Source organism: Pelophylax lessonae, assembly GCF_965119305.1.
Source record: "Pelophylax lessonae genome assembly, chromosome: 2".
NCBI classification, from domain to species: Eukaryota; Metazoa; Chordata; class Amphibia; order Anura; family Ranidae; genus Pelophylax; species Pelophylax lessonae.
In genome coordinates this window covers 116,763,215-116,779,935 of record NC_138769.1, presented here as the reverse complement: position 1 = coordinate 116,779,935, position 16,721 = coordinate 116,763,215, and the positions used below count along the sequence as shown (strand labels likewise).

Below are 16,721 nucleotides of genomic sequence, written 5' to 3'. Positions count from 1 at the left end.
GCATCTAATGTACCAATCAGTCAGTCTTGAGATTGGCGACAATCCTGCCTATACACATACACCTATTGTTTTCCCTGGAGAATATATTCCTACAAAGGATAAAAACAACCGGAACCTAAAATTCACAGACACAATTTTGCAATTGTCATTGCTAGTGCAGAAAAGCTTCTTCCATGTGGTAGGTCTGATAAAAGAAATATTAAAAAAGGTTTTGTTTTGTTTTTTTCATGGTTTTCTTTTCTTTCTTTTTTGGACATTGAGGAGGTAACCTCAGCGGTTTGCGTTCTAGACTGACTTATCAGATGCGTTTTGACGCAAGTTAAAAATAAAAAGCTGGAAACTTTCCAATGGTTCCAAAAATGGTGCCATTCTCTCCAAATGACTATTTAAAAACAAGGTGTCTCTTCTGCTTTCTAGGATGATCTGCTAGATGGACTTCAAATCTGAAGTGGGCAGTTATAAGGTGCAGGACAATTAATGTAATTAAAATTGGCTGTCTGCCATCTAGGAAGCAAGTCCAGAGAAAAAAAAAAAAAAATTAAAAAACAAAAAGTTGCTTTTGGGGGGAGGTATTGATTTAAACATACATACACCATACTAGAGCAAAGAAAAAAAATAATAAACCACTGCAAATATTTACAGAGAGAATTAGAATTAGAGACATTTTGTTTTTTTGCTTTTTTTTTTACAAATAGCTGTGAATTGGTAGGCATCAAATTATCCACTTTTCCTTTAAAACTTCTTTACATATTAACGTGGACCTTTAAATCTTTACTAATTACATTCTGCTAGTAGTTGGCCTGGGCGTGACAGGCTGATATCCATTTAAAATATTTTACACAGCTGTACGATTCCCTGTGTAGGAAGGTGGCCCCGTGCTCCTTAGCCTGTGGCTCTCATTAGAAAAAGTCTATCAGGCTATGAATATATATATAGACATCGCCATTGGAACCCTTAGTCGTACACATTTGTAGTTCAAATTGTTTCAGTCATCGCTGTCTGATAGGGTTTCATACTGTGATGAGAGGAGTGGTGCTGGCTCCCGTTCCCATATCCTGCTTTGTTGGTGGGCAGAATTCGGTGTTATGGTGGAGGCCATAGAAGATGGAGGAGTGCTATTCAGCATCCCCATAGTCAATGGGTTGAATGGGAACTGAGTAGACCCTGAAAAAAAAAAAAAAAAAAAAAACAGACAATTATTAGCTGTACTTTACCCATTACACATATTTTTACAAACAAACCAACAAAATCTATAAGGGAACTGCTAGAAGACAGTACGCAAACAACTGCACACATTATAACATGCTGGTAGGTTAATTGGATCCTGTATAAAAAAATTGTCCCTACTGTGTATGTATGCGAGTTAGGGACCTTAGATTGTAAGCTCCTTGAGGGCAGGGACTGATGTGAATGTGCATTGTATATGTAAAGCGCTGCGTAAATAGACAGCGCTATATAAGTATCTGAAATAAATAAAAAATAAATTATATAGATACATTATAGAGTGTTCAGCTTGTAGAGGCCTTCTGCCTCGTATTGAGGCAAGGAGCAGGAACCATATACATGTGACACTAATACTAGAATTTAAAGCGTCAGCACTGGTTGGTTCTTGTGGTTTCAAGACGATTCTGATGCTATACCCTTGAAATAGGGTCATATTAAAGACTTTTTTTTTTATTTAAAAAAAACAAACATTAATACTTACATGCCCCGTGCAGTGGTTTTGCACAGAGCAGCCTTTTATGCACTCCTGCCCCCCCTCCCTCCTGCCCCCAGAGCAAGCAGCTTGTAATGGGGGGGGGGGCACTCAAGCAGGCTCGTTCCTGAGCCACAGCTCTGCGTGTCCATATACATGAAGTGCCATGGCTCGGCCCTGCCCATGCGCTCGACTCATTGACTCAATGGCTGCGATTGACAATGTCTCAGCCAATGTGGAGGTAGAGTCCCCGGAGAGCCGGGGCTCTTGTGCACATTGCTGGATCATGATGGAGCTCAGGTAAGTATTCAGGGGGGGGGGGGTCTACTGCATAGAGAAGGTTTTTTACCTTCATGCATGAAGGTGGAAAACCTTGAGACTTTAGAACCACTTTAACCTCTTACTGACCCCCATATATGCATATACACCAATCAGCCATAACATTATGACCATTGACATGTAAAGTGAATAGCATTAATAATCTGGTTACAATGGCATCTGAAAATGGGTGGGATATATCGGGCAGGAAGTGAACTTGTCCCTAATGATGTGTTGTAACCAGAAAAAAATGCTCTGCAAATTCTCCAGATGTAAATTCAATTGACATGTGTGGGATGTGCTGGAAAAACAAATCTGTTCCATGGAGGCCCCACCTTGCAACTTACAGGACTTAAAAGATCTGCTACTCACAGCTCGGTGCCAGGTACACAAACCATAACCTGCAGAGGTCTAATGGAGTCCATGCCTTAACAGCTCAGGGCTGTTGTGGCAGCAAAAGGTCATAATGTCATGGCTGAATGATGCTGCTACATTTTTATTTATTTTTTTTTTTAATTTAAACATGTGCACTTATCTAACCAAATCTTTTGCTTGACAAAATAGAAATCTACCAAGAGAAACATGCACTGGTTTAGTAAAAATGTGTCTGGTAGCAAGAATCTCTAGAAAGCAAAACCTTTCAACAGAACCACAGGGCATGTCAAACATCAAGAGAAGGACAAGCTAAATGCGAGTTGCCCCAACAGTTGGGTAATGGAAAATGGCAGATAAAATAAGACCTGTTTGGTCGTCTTTGGAGTCATTCGTACTAACCTGAATTGGGTGAGGGATTTGCTTCCTCTCTACGAGGATCATTATTTGAAGACCCTGAAGTGCTGCCTTGTGCTACCCCCATCAGGACACCATGATCGTCTGACTTGTCATCAAAATTGCCCATTAAAGCTTTGCGGATAATATCCTCTAGACCGAGATTATTGGCAGGATCCGCAAAGGAATGACCTCGGGAGCTGATGGTACCTGCACACGAGAGAAATATTAAAAGGTAAATTCAGGAAAGAAAATACCAGTATTATGCAAGAACATCATGAAATATTAATCTCCAGGTAAATAAAAAAGGTGACCTAAAGCATTAACAAGTGTTAGATATGTAAGTATTTTCTTTGTTTAAATTCATACATGCTGGATGGGATGTAATGCAGCAAACCAAACATGAACATGGGTTGCAGCATCAGAGTCCATTGGGAGTTGCAGTCCAGTCTATTTTGATCAGTTTCTTTTGTGAAGGCAAATCTGACAAAGCATGTAGGATTCAAGCATACCACACATATAAGTACAAGCTCTTTATATGTTATTTCACCATCTTACCCTCCAAACAGTGGATGACTTAAAATGAAAAACATATCACCCCGCTCCCCCACCCCTTTAACCACTTGCCTACTAGGCCTATTTTTGACATTTTTTGTTTATAAGCTAAAATCAGTTGTTTTTGCTAGAAAACTACTTAGAACCCCCAAACATTATATATTTTTTTTTAGCAGAGACCCTAGAGAATAAAATGGAGATTATTGTAATATTTTTTATCACACCGTATTTGCGCAGCGGTCTTCCAAACGCAATTTTTTTGGAAACAAAATCACTTTTTTGAATTAAAAAATAAGAATCCAGTAAAGTTAGCCCAATTTTTTTCCATAATGTGAAAGATAATGTTATGCCGAGTAAATAGATACCCAACATGTCATGCTTCAAAATTGCGCACGCTCACGGAATGGCGACGAACTTTGGTACTTAAAAATCCCCATAGGCGACATTTTAAAAATTTCTACAGGTTGCCATCTTAGAGTTACAGAGGAGGTCTAGGGCTCAAATTATTGCTCTCGCTCCAACGATCGCGGCGATACCTCACATGTGTGGTTTGAACACCGTTTACATATGTGGGCGGGGTTTCCGTGTGCGTTTGCTTCTGCGCGTGAGCTAACGGGGACAGGACGCTTTAATTTTTTTTTTTTTTTACTATTTATTTTATTTATTATTTTTACACCGTTTTTAAAAAAAAAAAATGTATCATTTTTATTTCTAATACAAGGAATGTAAACATTCCTTGTAATAGAAAGAGGCACGACAGGACCTCTTTTTTGTGAGATCTGGGGTCAAAAAGTCCTCAGATCTCACAAGTACACTAATAAAGATGGAAAGGAAAAAAAAAAATGACAAAAAAAAAAAAGGGATCTTTAAGCCGGTTGCTCGGCAACGACGTTTGCCGTCGCTCCGGTCCTCCAAGACAATAGAGTCGAGTGAGGGCAAGCTTGCCCTCACTCGACATCCTGTCTGTGAGGATCCGGGACCGGATCGTTTTCCCCGCTGCCGGCGGGTCCGGTAAGCGGGGAAAAGGACCGGGACGCGGCGGGAGGGGGGGGCACCCCTTCCGCCATCCCGGAGGGTGATCTCGCGGCGAATCCGCCGCTGGGACCACCCTTATCGGAAAGCCCATCGCCTGCAGTTTAAAAAAATACCAGGGTTATGGCAGCTATCTGCTGCCATAACACCGGTATTTAGCTTTAAACTCAGGACGTATATGTACTATGGGCCGGTATTGAGGTGGTTAAAAAACAAAACAAAAAAAAAAAATTTCCATCTATAAAAAATGCACACATTCTGCTCATCTGTGCATGGTATAAAGGACAGGCAATCCTATTTCTAGGACGTCTATGAGCTTCCATAACTAAGGAGAAGTCAGTAAGATCTCAGGATATGCATTTATGGTTACAACGTCCCAAAAACCCTTACTGGATATGGATATAGTTTATAATGGCAAAAAAAAAACTAAAATATATAGTGTGTAAAGCAACATGTGGCTACAGATTTGGTTTTAAACATTAAAAAGAAGGCCATACTTCTCCCTTTCTTTACCCCAACACCCAGGAGGTACAGCATAAGTTACTCACATACAACCCTTAGCTTTACCTGTGGATTGAGGGAGGGAGAGTGTGTGTGTGTGTGTGTGAGGGGGATGGGATCTCAGGCAACCTAAACCAGGCATCATTGTGACTTAAAGAGGGAGAGACTGATGTGAAAAGGGGGGGGGGCAGGGTACTGAGGCCACTGATGTAAAGGGGGAGGGGGGGACTGTGATGCAGTCAGGAGGACTAAGGACACTGATGTAAGAAGGGAACTGCGATGTAAAAAAATAGACTCATTGCACAAACATGCAATTTGGACCTTTGCTGGGAGTAAATGTTACTAACCAGACCCCCATGAATTTTTTTTAAATACCGCTTAATCTGTACTGCAAGTGCTACGGGAGGGGAGCAGAAAAGGATAAGTGCACCTTTTTAAATCAGAACATTTACTAAACAAGCTGAAACACACAATGTCAATTAACTGGTCTTACCCGAGGAAGTGACAGCTGGCAAGTTAAATATCTCTGTCCCTGGCTGAGCAGCTGCTGTAATATAAAAATTCAGATTTTATTAACACCACCACTGAATTTCACTAGTGCTCAGACAGAAATAGGTTGTAAAATTTATGCAGAATAAAATGGGTATCAGTAAAGGGAAAGGACAGTTCTCATTAAAGCAGGCCAAGCTTTGGAAAGAAGCATTATAATTTAACTATTATAAAACCAAATGGAAACAGTATAAAAATAGGAGTACATTGTTACCTGCACCAACATCCATATTTACATCCGCCAGTGATAACCATTTCACCTTATTCCATTTACAAATAGCGCCAAAACCCACTGATTTTCTATATACAAGGCCTCAGCCCATTCATGTCTCATACTCAACACGCTATTATGGTTATCCTTTGTAAATGAAAAGAGAACCATTCCTTCCTACTCCCCTATATACTGAACACACAGCATCCCCATTACTTTCTATTACACTGAGTCCAGCAAATTCATTACTACTTTATGGGATGACGGTTTAAGTCTACTATTGCAGCATGAACAGTATTGCACACAGGTCAGGCAGCCTGCCAAGCAAAAACATGGAATTACCTATATTGCTTTTACAGGGCTTAAAAAAAAAAAAAAAAAAAGGGCTATATACTGGGTTACATTATCTCTTGTAAAGCAAAAAAAGGGACTTTTGAGTTACCGTAAAATACATGTCTCTGATGTTCATTAACGGACACAGCTCCTGATCTTCATAACCATTGGGTTATACTGCGCACTACAGGAGTAGGACACTAGGCAGAAGAATCTGGCTATGACTATGGGCAGTCGCAGGGGGTATACTCCCCTCTCCCTTCTATAGGTCCTCCGTTTAGTTACAAGCAGTGTCAGAAGAATTACAACTCCACAGAGGGGTGGGTGCTGTGTCGGGCAATTAACATCAGACAAATGGATTTTACTGTAAGTCAAAAATCCCATTTTCTCCTTCGTTCATTGATGGACACAGCTCCTGATCTTCACAACCATTGGGACGTCCCAAAGCAGTGTTAACTTGAGGGGTGGGAAACAGCAATAAAATTCCCAAGGCTAAACAGCCAACCAAGCAACAGGAGCTCAACCAAAACAACTGGAGCCCACCTGACAAAAACAATAAACCCTCAAAGAGGATCAGGTCCTCTCAACAGCAGCCAGCAAAACCTTGCAGCTAAAAGAAGCATCCCCAGATGCCAATAGATCCACGTTATAAAACTTTGTAAAAGTGCACCGACGACCAGGTGGCCGCTTTGCAAACCTGCGTCACTGATGCCCGATGACGGAAGGCCCAGGAGGCACTAAGCGTCCGAGTAAAGTACACCTAACAGGAAAAGGAGGAACCTGACCCTTGATGGAATAGGCCTGAATCAACATCTGTCTGATCCATCTGTAAATGGTCCCAGAAGAAGCGGACAACCCTTTCTGAGGCCCATTCATGAGCACAGTGAGTCTGACTTCCTGAAAGCCTCCGTTAGCTGCCAGGTACACCCTTATTGCCCGACCAAATCCAAGGCATGCAAGGCAATTTCCTTCAGATGTTTAGGCCTGGTACACAGGGAAGGCAACACAATGTCTTCATTCAAATGAAAATCGGAGACAAACTTTGGGAGAAACGACGGACAGGAGCGAAGAACCACCTTATCCCTGTAAATCACCAGGTAAGGTGAATGACAGGATAAAGCTGCCAGTTCCAACACCCTGCGCGCAGGGGTAATAGCCACCAAAAAAGCCACCTTCTGAGACAGTGTAAGCAAGGGAATCTCCAAAAGATTCTCAAAGGGAGGCTTCTGGAGGACTGAAAACAACAAAATGAGGTTCCAAGGCAGCAACAGAGACCGCACTGGAGGAACCAAACGTCGGACACCCTGAAGAAAGGTACGCACCAAGGAGTGTGTGGCCAAGGGTCGTTGGAAGAAGACTGCCAAAGCAGACACCTGGCCCTTTGATGGTACTCAAGGCCAATTTCTGTTCAACCCCCCCGTTGAAGGAAAGTCAAGATCCAAGCCACCGAGGGAATGTGTACGGCGGAGGGGGCTGGAACAAACTGTTCTGCCCACCTTAGAATGCCGGCTACCTCCAGAGCCGCCAGGACACTTCTTGTGCTCCCCCTTATAATTGACATAAGCCACGGCAGCGGCATTGTCCGATTGAATACGCTCTGGGTATCCCTGAAGACGATCTGTCCAATGGTCCAGACACAGTCTGATCGCTTGGAGTTCCAAGACATTGATCTTACTCTCAGTTTCCAGATCCCCTGAGCAGAATGTTTGCCGAGGACGCCTCCCCAGCCAGACAGGCTGGCATCTGTGGTGACCACTGTCCAATACAAGGAGAGGAAGCATTTGCCTAGCCGAAGCGCCAGAATTTTCCTTTGCAGGGACCTCGTATGGAACTGCGTAAACAGAACTGCCTTGAAGATCAACACCATCAGGCCCAGCACCCGCATGCAAGTCTGGAGGGATGACCATCTGCTGGACAGCAGCAGATGAATTTCAGCCTGCAATTTCTGGAGTTTTTCCAGAGTCAGACCCAGATAGTCCAGCTTTGTGGATGGAACCAGAGCAGACTTCTGAAAATTCAGAATGCAGCCGAACTCCCGCAGAGTTCGTATGGTGATCTCCAGATTTTTCACCAGAGCTGTAGGAGACTCCGCTCGCAGAAGGAGATAGTCCAAGTAGTCCAGTATCGCAATCCCCCCTTGGCGTAACAAAGCTAGCACCGGTGCTATCACTTTTGTGAAGACCCGAGGAGCAGAGGCGAGAGCAAAGGTTAACGGCACAAACTAATAATGCTCCTCTCCCACGACAAAGCGGAGGAAGCGATGGTGAGGACCAGGAATGGATGCACCTGGCCTTCCTTCCTTCCTGGGAACTGTACACAGGTTTGAGCAAAAACCCAGAAAATGTTCCGAAGTCAGAACCGGGACAATCACCCCTTTGAAGCAACAGGTCTTGTACCGCCCCAAATAGACCCTGTAAGCGGTCCTGGGACAGGCGCAAGTTGGAAGGAAAGAACTTTGTCAGGGAACCAGAGCGAAACTTGATCTTGTAGCTGGACCAAATGACTTTGTGGACCCACTTGTTTTGTACCAGGGAAGTCTACGGGTCTGGAAACCAGCGAATACGTCCCCTCACGCCCGATAAGGCTGAGCATGCACCTTCATACCAAAGGAGCCTTGTCCATGGGTCTGAAGAAGCCCGATCTAGGCTTGCCAGTCCAGATTCGTTTGGATCCTGCCGAGGAGGCCCTGAAAGGCTTCGAGCCCTTGTCAGTCGACCATGAGGGACAAAAAAACGTCCTATGAGTCGAGAAGGAGGGGTCACGCCCAAGACGAGATTCCTTGCTCTTAGTAGTCCGCAGACCAGCATTTGAGCCAAAAGACACATTTGAAGTACCACTGCCGAAATGGAGAGCCGAGCCACTAGCGGAGCCGCATCCAAAGAGGCATCACAGATAAACTGCAGCCCCTGGACCAGCTGGTCCACAAGCTCAGCAAATGCAGGGGGGAGCTGTTCTTCTTCGAGATCATGGCATAAAAGCTTAACCCACTTGGTCAGAGTTTGTGACACCAGGGCAATGGTGAATACCGGCTTCAATGCTGAACCAGCCAGAGTGTACATATTGCGGGCCACAGCCTCTACCTTCCTGTCAGCCAGATCCTTAAAGGTCCGGGACTCTTTAACTGGAATCATGGTTGCTTTGTTCAATCTGAAACCCGGAGGGTCCACTAACGGTGGAACAGTCTACTTCTTAATAAGGGACTCCTCATAGGGGTATCGCCTAAAAAAAAAAAAAAAATTGCTCAGGGACCCCAAGGGGACTCTTTAGTCGTCCCAACTCTTTAGCGACAATTTTGTCAAAATGAGCGGGGGAAAGGAAACACCTTTGTCGCTCTGGATGGCTTATGAGTGCCAAAGGGAACCTGCGCCATCTTTAAGGTCTCACGCACAGATATAATTAGTGCGTCCAACAGTGCCTTTTCCTGCACAGTTGCAGATGTGGAGGAATCATTTTCACTATCAGAGGGTTCCGGGTGCGTGGTTGCAGACCCAGCAGGGTGACCCACGTCTGCGGCGGCCAAATCAGATTCAGGATCTGATAAGGCAGGGGGTGCTTTTTGCTAGCCCGTTGCCCGAAAGCCACCTCCACCCGGGACACAAGGACCAGGATAATCTGCACTGCAGACGTGGCGATCAGACAGTAGAAAGATCCGGTCAGCACCAGAGGATGAGGAGGGGCTCCCACCACCAAAATCTCCGCCCACAGGGCTCTACTGTCATGGCCGCCGCTATTTTCAATGGTAAACCACTGCAAAATGGCCGTCGGACTACACAATTATGGCTGCCGTGCATAGAAACACACAGGCTACAACAAAATGGCGGTCCCGTGCTGCACCACGAGGCATACAGGGACTCAAGAGAGATCCCTTAGGAACTTGGTCCTTACTCCTGACTAAGCAGAAAAAACTGAGTAGGGAGAGGGAGTATACCCCCTGGGACTGCCCATAGGCGTAGCCAGATTCTTTTTCTGCCTGATGTCCTACTCCTGTAGGTGGCAGTATAACCCAATGGTTATGAAGATCAGGAGCTGTGTCTGTCAATGAAGGAAAGAGAAATCCCATTTGTTTAAAAATGGAAATTATGCACTACTTTGAATTTTAATGATAAAAAAAAAATACAACTTTTTTAGATTACATATTGAATGTTATCGGGCCTAAACTGCCCTATGAATAGTGGGGCTGAGGGCAGATTTAAATTGATACAGTCAACAATGACATTCTGCCAAAGTTTCAAGATTCATTTATTTTTCACTTCTCTCAACTAGGCTCAAAGCGGTAGTGTAAGAATCCTAATATCTAGTACTTGAGTGAGAAATTGCTGCCATTCACCAGTGGTAGCAGCCACCCCAACTGCTGGGTTGCGCACTTACACCATACAGCGATGTCTCTCAAGGTAACAGAAAATGCTTGGCTTCACTGCCAAAGGCTAGTATAACCAAATGTCCAAATGTAGTATAACATTAGGAGAGTGGTAATTTTCATCCAGAGGATGGAAGCTGCTTCAGAGTCCTGTAGATTCCCTTATAACTTGAAAAACCATTCAATGAGCGAAGGCTGGTCTGCTTATACATTTATATTTCAGTGCAATGGTATTAAAGTCTTTTCCAGTCTCTGTTCATATACCGGATTCCCTTCTTGGATCCAAGGAAAAGGAAATCCAACAACAGTTTTCAGCTACTAGACAGTAGTCAAGACTACAGGAGAGGAGTAAGGCCAGCCATAGATGGTGCAAATCTCAGCCAGTCCCTCAAACCATGTATGGTCAGGCTGACTCTACCAAGTTAATCGATAGATTGCAGTGTTAATTTTGGCAGAAAATTTCGATTTAGTTTTAATCATAGTCTTTTGACTAATATGCCATTTTAGTTTTATTTGTATTTTTGTTTTTTTGACTAAAATGCTATTTTTCTTTTAGTGGTATTTTAGTCCTCAGAATTGTTTGTTTGTCATATTTTAATCTACAGTACATTTCAGTCGACTAAAATCTCGTACATTTTAGTAGACTAAAATCTCATACATTTTAGTAAAATACAAATCGAATGGGTTTAGGTAAATTGTAATGCATTATTTAAACATTTCTCTAGAATTTCCAAACTAATTATATACTCTCGAGGAAAAAAATAGAATAATATGTTCTTATTTATGGTATTAAGGTTTGAACATGCACTACAGACATAGATCGATTCAGCCATTGTGATATAGAAGGTCTTTATAAATAAAACCAAGTTTCATAAACAAACAAAAATATTGCTTTTTGACAAAGTGAAGTGCAACTTTAAAATACAAAAAACCCCAAAAACTGTAAACTATTAGTTGTAATGTCATTGCACATATTACCTGAATATATTACCAACAATAAATATTAAGAAAAAAATATAAGAAAAGCCTTTTTCTTAATTTTTTTCTCTTTCAGTAGCTTAGTAGATGCCCCTTGCTTATGCGGTAGTGCAATACATTTAAACTTTAATGTGCTATTATTACAGGCTCTGGCTGGAATTGTGTTGCAGATTTAGAAATGGCCAGCAGAGTAGTGTTGCTTTTTATGTCAATTTTCGATTTAGTTTTAGTCATAGTAAAACTTTTGACTAAAATATAATTTTAGATTTAGTGATATTTTAGCCTTATTTCTAAAATGCCATTTTAGTTTTAGTCGTATTTTAGTCATCTGAATTATTTTAGTTTTCGTCGTATTTTAGTCAATTTAGTGTTAATTTAGTCAACGAAAATATATTAGTTGACCAAATTAACACTGATAGATCGATCAATCAACTTGGGTACAACTAGCCTGCCGGACATTATGCTATAGCAGCTTCTAGCAATAATCCCTGTTTTCTCCAGACGGGTACAGGTTCCCCTGCCGGAAGAATACAATGGCTCTGCAGGAGGGGTTCTCCTATCAACACTGTTGATGGGGGAATCAAACAAATTTCTTTCCTGCAACCCGTGGTCATGAACAATAAGAGAAATGGCATTTACTGGCAGATTCTGAGGAAGGAAGGTATTACTTTGTTTTGAATATATTTGCCAACATTAACCCAGTCATTTCTGTATGTCCAATTACTGCCACCACAATTAAGGTTAGATCAGAAAGGAGAAAATGTCAGTCAAGTCCCACTTACCCATATCAGAGTCACCGCCACCAGAGGAGTTTAACTTACGAAAAATCTCTTGTTTCTTGAACATCACCATAGGGGAGGTATTCTCCAACTTGGTGAAGAAAGAGGGGAGATAACTCATATTTCCAGGCGATCGGGAATCATTCCTGCAGAAAAGGACATAAACATAATGGTGAAGCTATGAACCTACATAATTTGAAAAAGCAACCAACGTTTGAAAAACCTTTTCGCTCAAAGACATTTGGTATATTCCTGAATGAATGTGTAAACAAGGAACCCTCCAGCCTGTGACAAGATACGAAAAGAGCAGCAACATATTGATGTGGTAAACCTTCTACTCTCCCCTACAATTACCCAACTTCTTTTTTTTATAGCACAAGGACAGAGTCAGACTGGCTTGCAGTGTCCTTTCCTCTTTGTCTGAATTTTGCTCTGTAGGGAAATATACTGCTCAAAAAAATTAAAGGAATACTTTATTCAGAGTATAGCATCAAGTCAATAAACTCCTGGGATATTGATCTGGTCAGTTAAGTAGCAGAGGAGGTTGTTTTAAACAGTTTCAGTTGCTTTGGTGTTCAAATTAATGAAATTTAACAGGTGCACAAGATAGGCAACAATGAGACAACCTTCAAAAACGGGAATAGTTTTACAGGTGGAGGCCACTAAAAAAAATTTCCCTACTCATCTTTTTTGACTGTTTCACTAGTTTTGCATTTGGCTAGGGTCAGTGTCACTCCTGGAAGCACAAGGTGATACCTGGACCCTATAGAGGTGGCACAGGCGGTCCAACTCTTCCAGGATGGCACATCAATACGTGTCATTGCCAGGTGGTTTGCGGTGTCTCCCAGCATAGTCCCAAGAGCATGGAGGAGATTTCAGGAGACAGGAAGTTACTCTAGGAGAGCTGGACAGGGCTGTAGAAGGCCCTTAACCCATCAGCAGGACTCGTATTTGCTCCTTTGTGCAAGGTGGAACAGGATGAGAACTGCCTGAGCCCTACAAAATGACCTCCAGCAGGCCACTGGTGTGAATGTCTCTGACCAATCAATCAGAAAATGACTTCATATGGGTGGCCCGAGGGCCCAACATCCTCTAGTGGGCCCTGTGCTCAGTGCCCGGCACCGTTGCGCTCGATTGGCATTTGCCATTGAACATCAGAATTGGCAGTTCTTCCACTGATGCCCTGTGCTTTTCACAGATGAGAGCAGGTTCACCATGAGCACGTGACCGACGTGAAAGGGTCTGGAGAAGCCTTGGAGAACAGTATGCTGCCTGTAACATCGTTCAGCACGACCGGTTTGGTGAAGGGTCAGTGGTGGTCTGGGGAGGCATATCCATGGAGGGCCGCACAGACCTCTACAGGCTAGACAATGGCACCCGACTGCTATTAGGTATTGGGATGTAATCCTTGAAGCCATTGTCAGATCCTATGCTGGTGCAGTGGGTCCTGGGCTCTTCATGGTGCAGGAAAATGCCCGGCCTCATGTGGCCAGAGTATGCAGCCAGTTCCAGGAGTATGAAGGAATTCCATTGAATGGCCCCCATCCTCGCCTAACCTAAATCCAATAAAACACCTCTGTGTTTCGGTCCATCCAACGCTGCCAGGTTGTACCTCAGTCTGTTCAGGAGCTCAGTGATGCCCTGGTCTAGATCTGGGAGGAAATACCCTAGGACGCCATTTGTCATCTCATTAGGAGCATGCCCCAATGTTGTCAGGCATGCATACAAGCACTTGGGGCCACACAAAATACTGAGTACCATTTTAAGTTGCTGCAATGAAAGCCTGCGGCATCATCTGCTCCACCAGACTCCAGGTCCAGACAGAGAGCAAAGGGAGAGGGGGAAGCCCAGATCACTGGGAGATTTAAGGATGGGAGGAGGAAACCTGCAGGCAGGTTTGACCGTCCCTGAAGGTTATCCGCGTCTACCCCCCAAAAAAAATAGAAAACACCCAAAGGGGAGAGGGGGGACTGTACTTACCCTTCCATGGTGCGGGTAACGCTCCAGAAAGAATCCTCGCCACTTAAGTAGGGGAGCTGTTGGCTAAGGAACTGCTGCGACTCAGACCCAAGCCCGGTCGTATGCGATCCTGCGAGACGTTTTACTTGCGGGCCAGCCTCTGTCCGTGGGGCTATGTTGCGGCCGACCTAGCGCGTAGCTGCGGTCTGCACGCGTTCACTGGCTGGACTGGGGGGGAACCACTGGATCTAGATTATCCAGTCCGTCACCCAGCCCAGCAGTTGATTGTGGGTCCTTACTCCCAATTAGACAGATTAAAACGGATTACCTAGAGCAGAGAGGGGAGTTATAAACCAAGCGGAGGATGGCCCATGGGCGTAGCCAGGTGTTTTTTCTTCTGCCTAGTCTTACTCTTGGAGGAGGCAATATAACCCAGTAGTTATGATTTGTGGAGCGCTGTGTCCATCGAACAAAAGAGAAAAGTTGTGTGCCAGTGTCCAGTCACTTGTATCCAGTACTGTATGGTTAATATAAAACATATGTTTTTTCAAAAGCACATTTTGTATGAAAATTTTTTTTTGACTTACCGTAAAATCCATTTCTCTGATGTTCACTGACGGACACAGCTCCTGTCATTCTTGACCATTGGGTTATACTGCCCCCTACAGGAGTAGGACACTAGGCAGAAAAAAACTTATGGCTAGATCCATGGGCAGTCCCAGGGGGGTATACTCCCTCTCCCTGCTATAGCCACTCAGTTTTATTACAAGCAGTGTCAGGAGAATTATAACTCCACAGAGAGGTGGTTACTGTGTCCGTCAATTAACATCAGAGAAATGGATTTAATGGTAAGTCGAAAATCCCATTTTCTCGTTTGTATATTGACGGACACAGCTCTCGTCATTCTTGACCATTGGGACGTGTCAAAGCAGTGTTAAACATGAGGGGTGGGAAACAGCAAAAAAAAATTCCCAAGGCTAAACATTAGCCAAACAGGCAACAGGGGCAGCACAACCAAGAACAACTGGAGCCCACCTGAAAAAAACAATACACCCCCAAAGAAGATCAGGTCCTCTAAACAGTAGCCTGCAAAACCTTGCGGCTAAAGAAAGCATCCGCAGATGCCAACACATCCACTTTATAAAACTTTGAAAAGTGTGCACCAACGACCAGATGGCTGCCTTAAAAACCTGCTTCACTGTCGTTTGATAAAGGAGGGCCCAGGAGGCATCAAGCGCCCTAGAAGAGTGCCCCTTGACATGTAAAGGAAGAACCTGACCCATGATGGAATAGGCCTGAACCACCGTCTGTCTGATCCATCTAGAAATGTATGCAGAGAAGGTAGACAACCCTTTGCGAGGTCCATCCGTGAGCACAAATAGAAAGTCTGACTTCCTGAAAGACTCGGAAGCTGCCAAGTACACCCTAATTGCCCTGACCACATCCAAGGCATGCAAGGCAATTTCCTTTCGATGTTTAAGCCTGGGACACAGGGAGGGCAACACAATGTCTTCATTCAAATGAAAATCAGAGACCACCTTAGGAAGGAATGACAGACAGGGGCGAAGCACCAGATAAAGTGAACGACAGGATAACGCCAATTATGACAACCTGCGCTCAGAGGTGATAGCTACCAAAAAGGCCACCTTCTGGGACAGTGTAAGCAGGGGAATCTTCCAAATAGTTTCAAAGAGAGGCTTCTGTAGAGCTGAAAGCACCAAACTGAGATCCTAAGGCAGCAATGGAACCCGCACTGGAGGGACCAAATATCGGACTCCCTGACGGTACTCAAGGCAAACATCTGTTCAACCCTCCGTTGAAGGAAGGTTAAGATCCAAGCCACGATAAAGAGAGAGGATGCACCCCAGAAGACTCACACCAAGCAATGTACGTCTCCCAAGTATGATGGTAGATCTTCCGTGAAGTAGATTTCCTAGCTTTTAACATCTAGGAATCACCGAATCAGACAAACCTCTATCCTTTGGCACCTGGCGTTCAACAGCCAAGCCGTCAAAGCCAGGGACTGTAAAGCAGGATGGAAGATCGGTCCTTGGGACAGCATATCCTCCCTGAGAGGAAGCATCCAAGGAAAGTCATCGACCAGTCGCACCAGATCGGCGTACTAAGCTCAGCGAACCCAGTCTGGGGCCACTAAGATGACTGGAATCTGTTCTGCCTCGATCCTGCATAGGAGTCTGGCAGAAGCTTGAGAGGAGGCGTAAATCAGATACTGACCCCACGGGGCCACCAGTGCGTCTGTGGCGTCTGCCAGTGGATCCCTTGACCAAGCCACAAATCTCTGCATCTTTCTGTTGAGCCGAGACACCAACAGATCCACCTTAGGAGCGCCCAACCGGAGACACAGCTGATGAAACACCTCCGGATGAATGGACCAATCCCCGTGGTCCAACGCCTACCAACTGAGGTAGTCCGCCTGCCAATTTTCCACCCTGGGAATGTGTACAGCGGAGAGGGCAGGAACTAACCGTTCTGCCCACTTTAGAATGCCGGCAACCTCTAGAGATGCCAGGGCACTTCTTGTGCCCCCTCAGTGATTGACATAAGCCATAGCCTTGGCATTGTCCGATTGAATGTGCACTGGGCATCCCTGAAGACAATCCGTCCAATGATCCAGACACAGTCTGATCGCTCAGAGTTCCAGGACATTGATCGGCAGTCTGGACT

At 44.3% G+C, this 16,721-nt stretch overlaps 1 protein-coding gene across 1 annotated transcript in view; it reads right to left on the bottom strand.

Annotated features, from left to right (window-relative positions):
- Positions 1 to 231: 231 nt before the first annotated feature.
- Positions 232 to 16,721, bottom strand: part of NCOR1 (nuclear receptor corepressor 1) — a 310,428-nt gene continuing 293,938 nt past the window's right edge. The window contains exons 42-45 of the mRNA XM_082245149.1: positions 12,081 to 12,223; positions 5,364 to 5,417; positions 2,789 to 2,992; positions 232 to 1,164 (exon numbers count right to left, since the gene is read on the bottom strand). Of these exons, the coding sequence (XP_082101275.1) occupies positions 986 to 1,164; positions 2,789 to 2,992; positions 5,364 to 5,417; positions 12,081 to 12,223 (580 nt within the window). The 3' untranslated portion in view covers positions 232 to 985. The remainder of the gene's footprint in view (positions 1,165 to 2,788; positions 2,993 to 5,363; positions 5,418 to 12,080; positions 12,224 to 16,721) is intronic.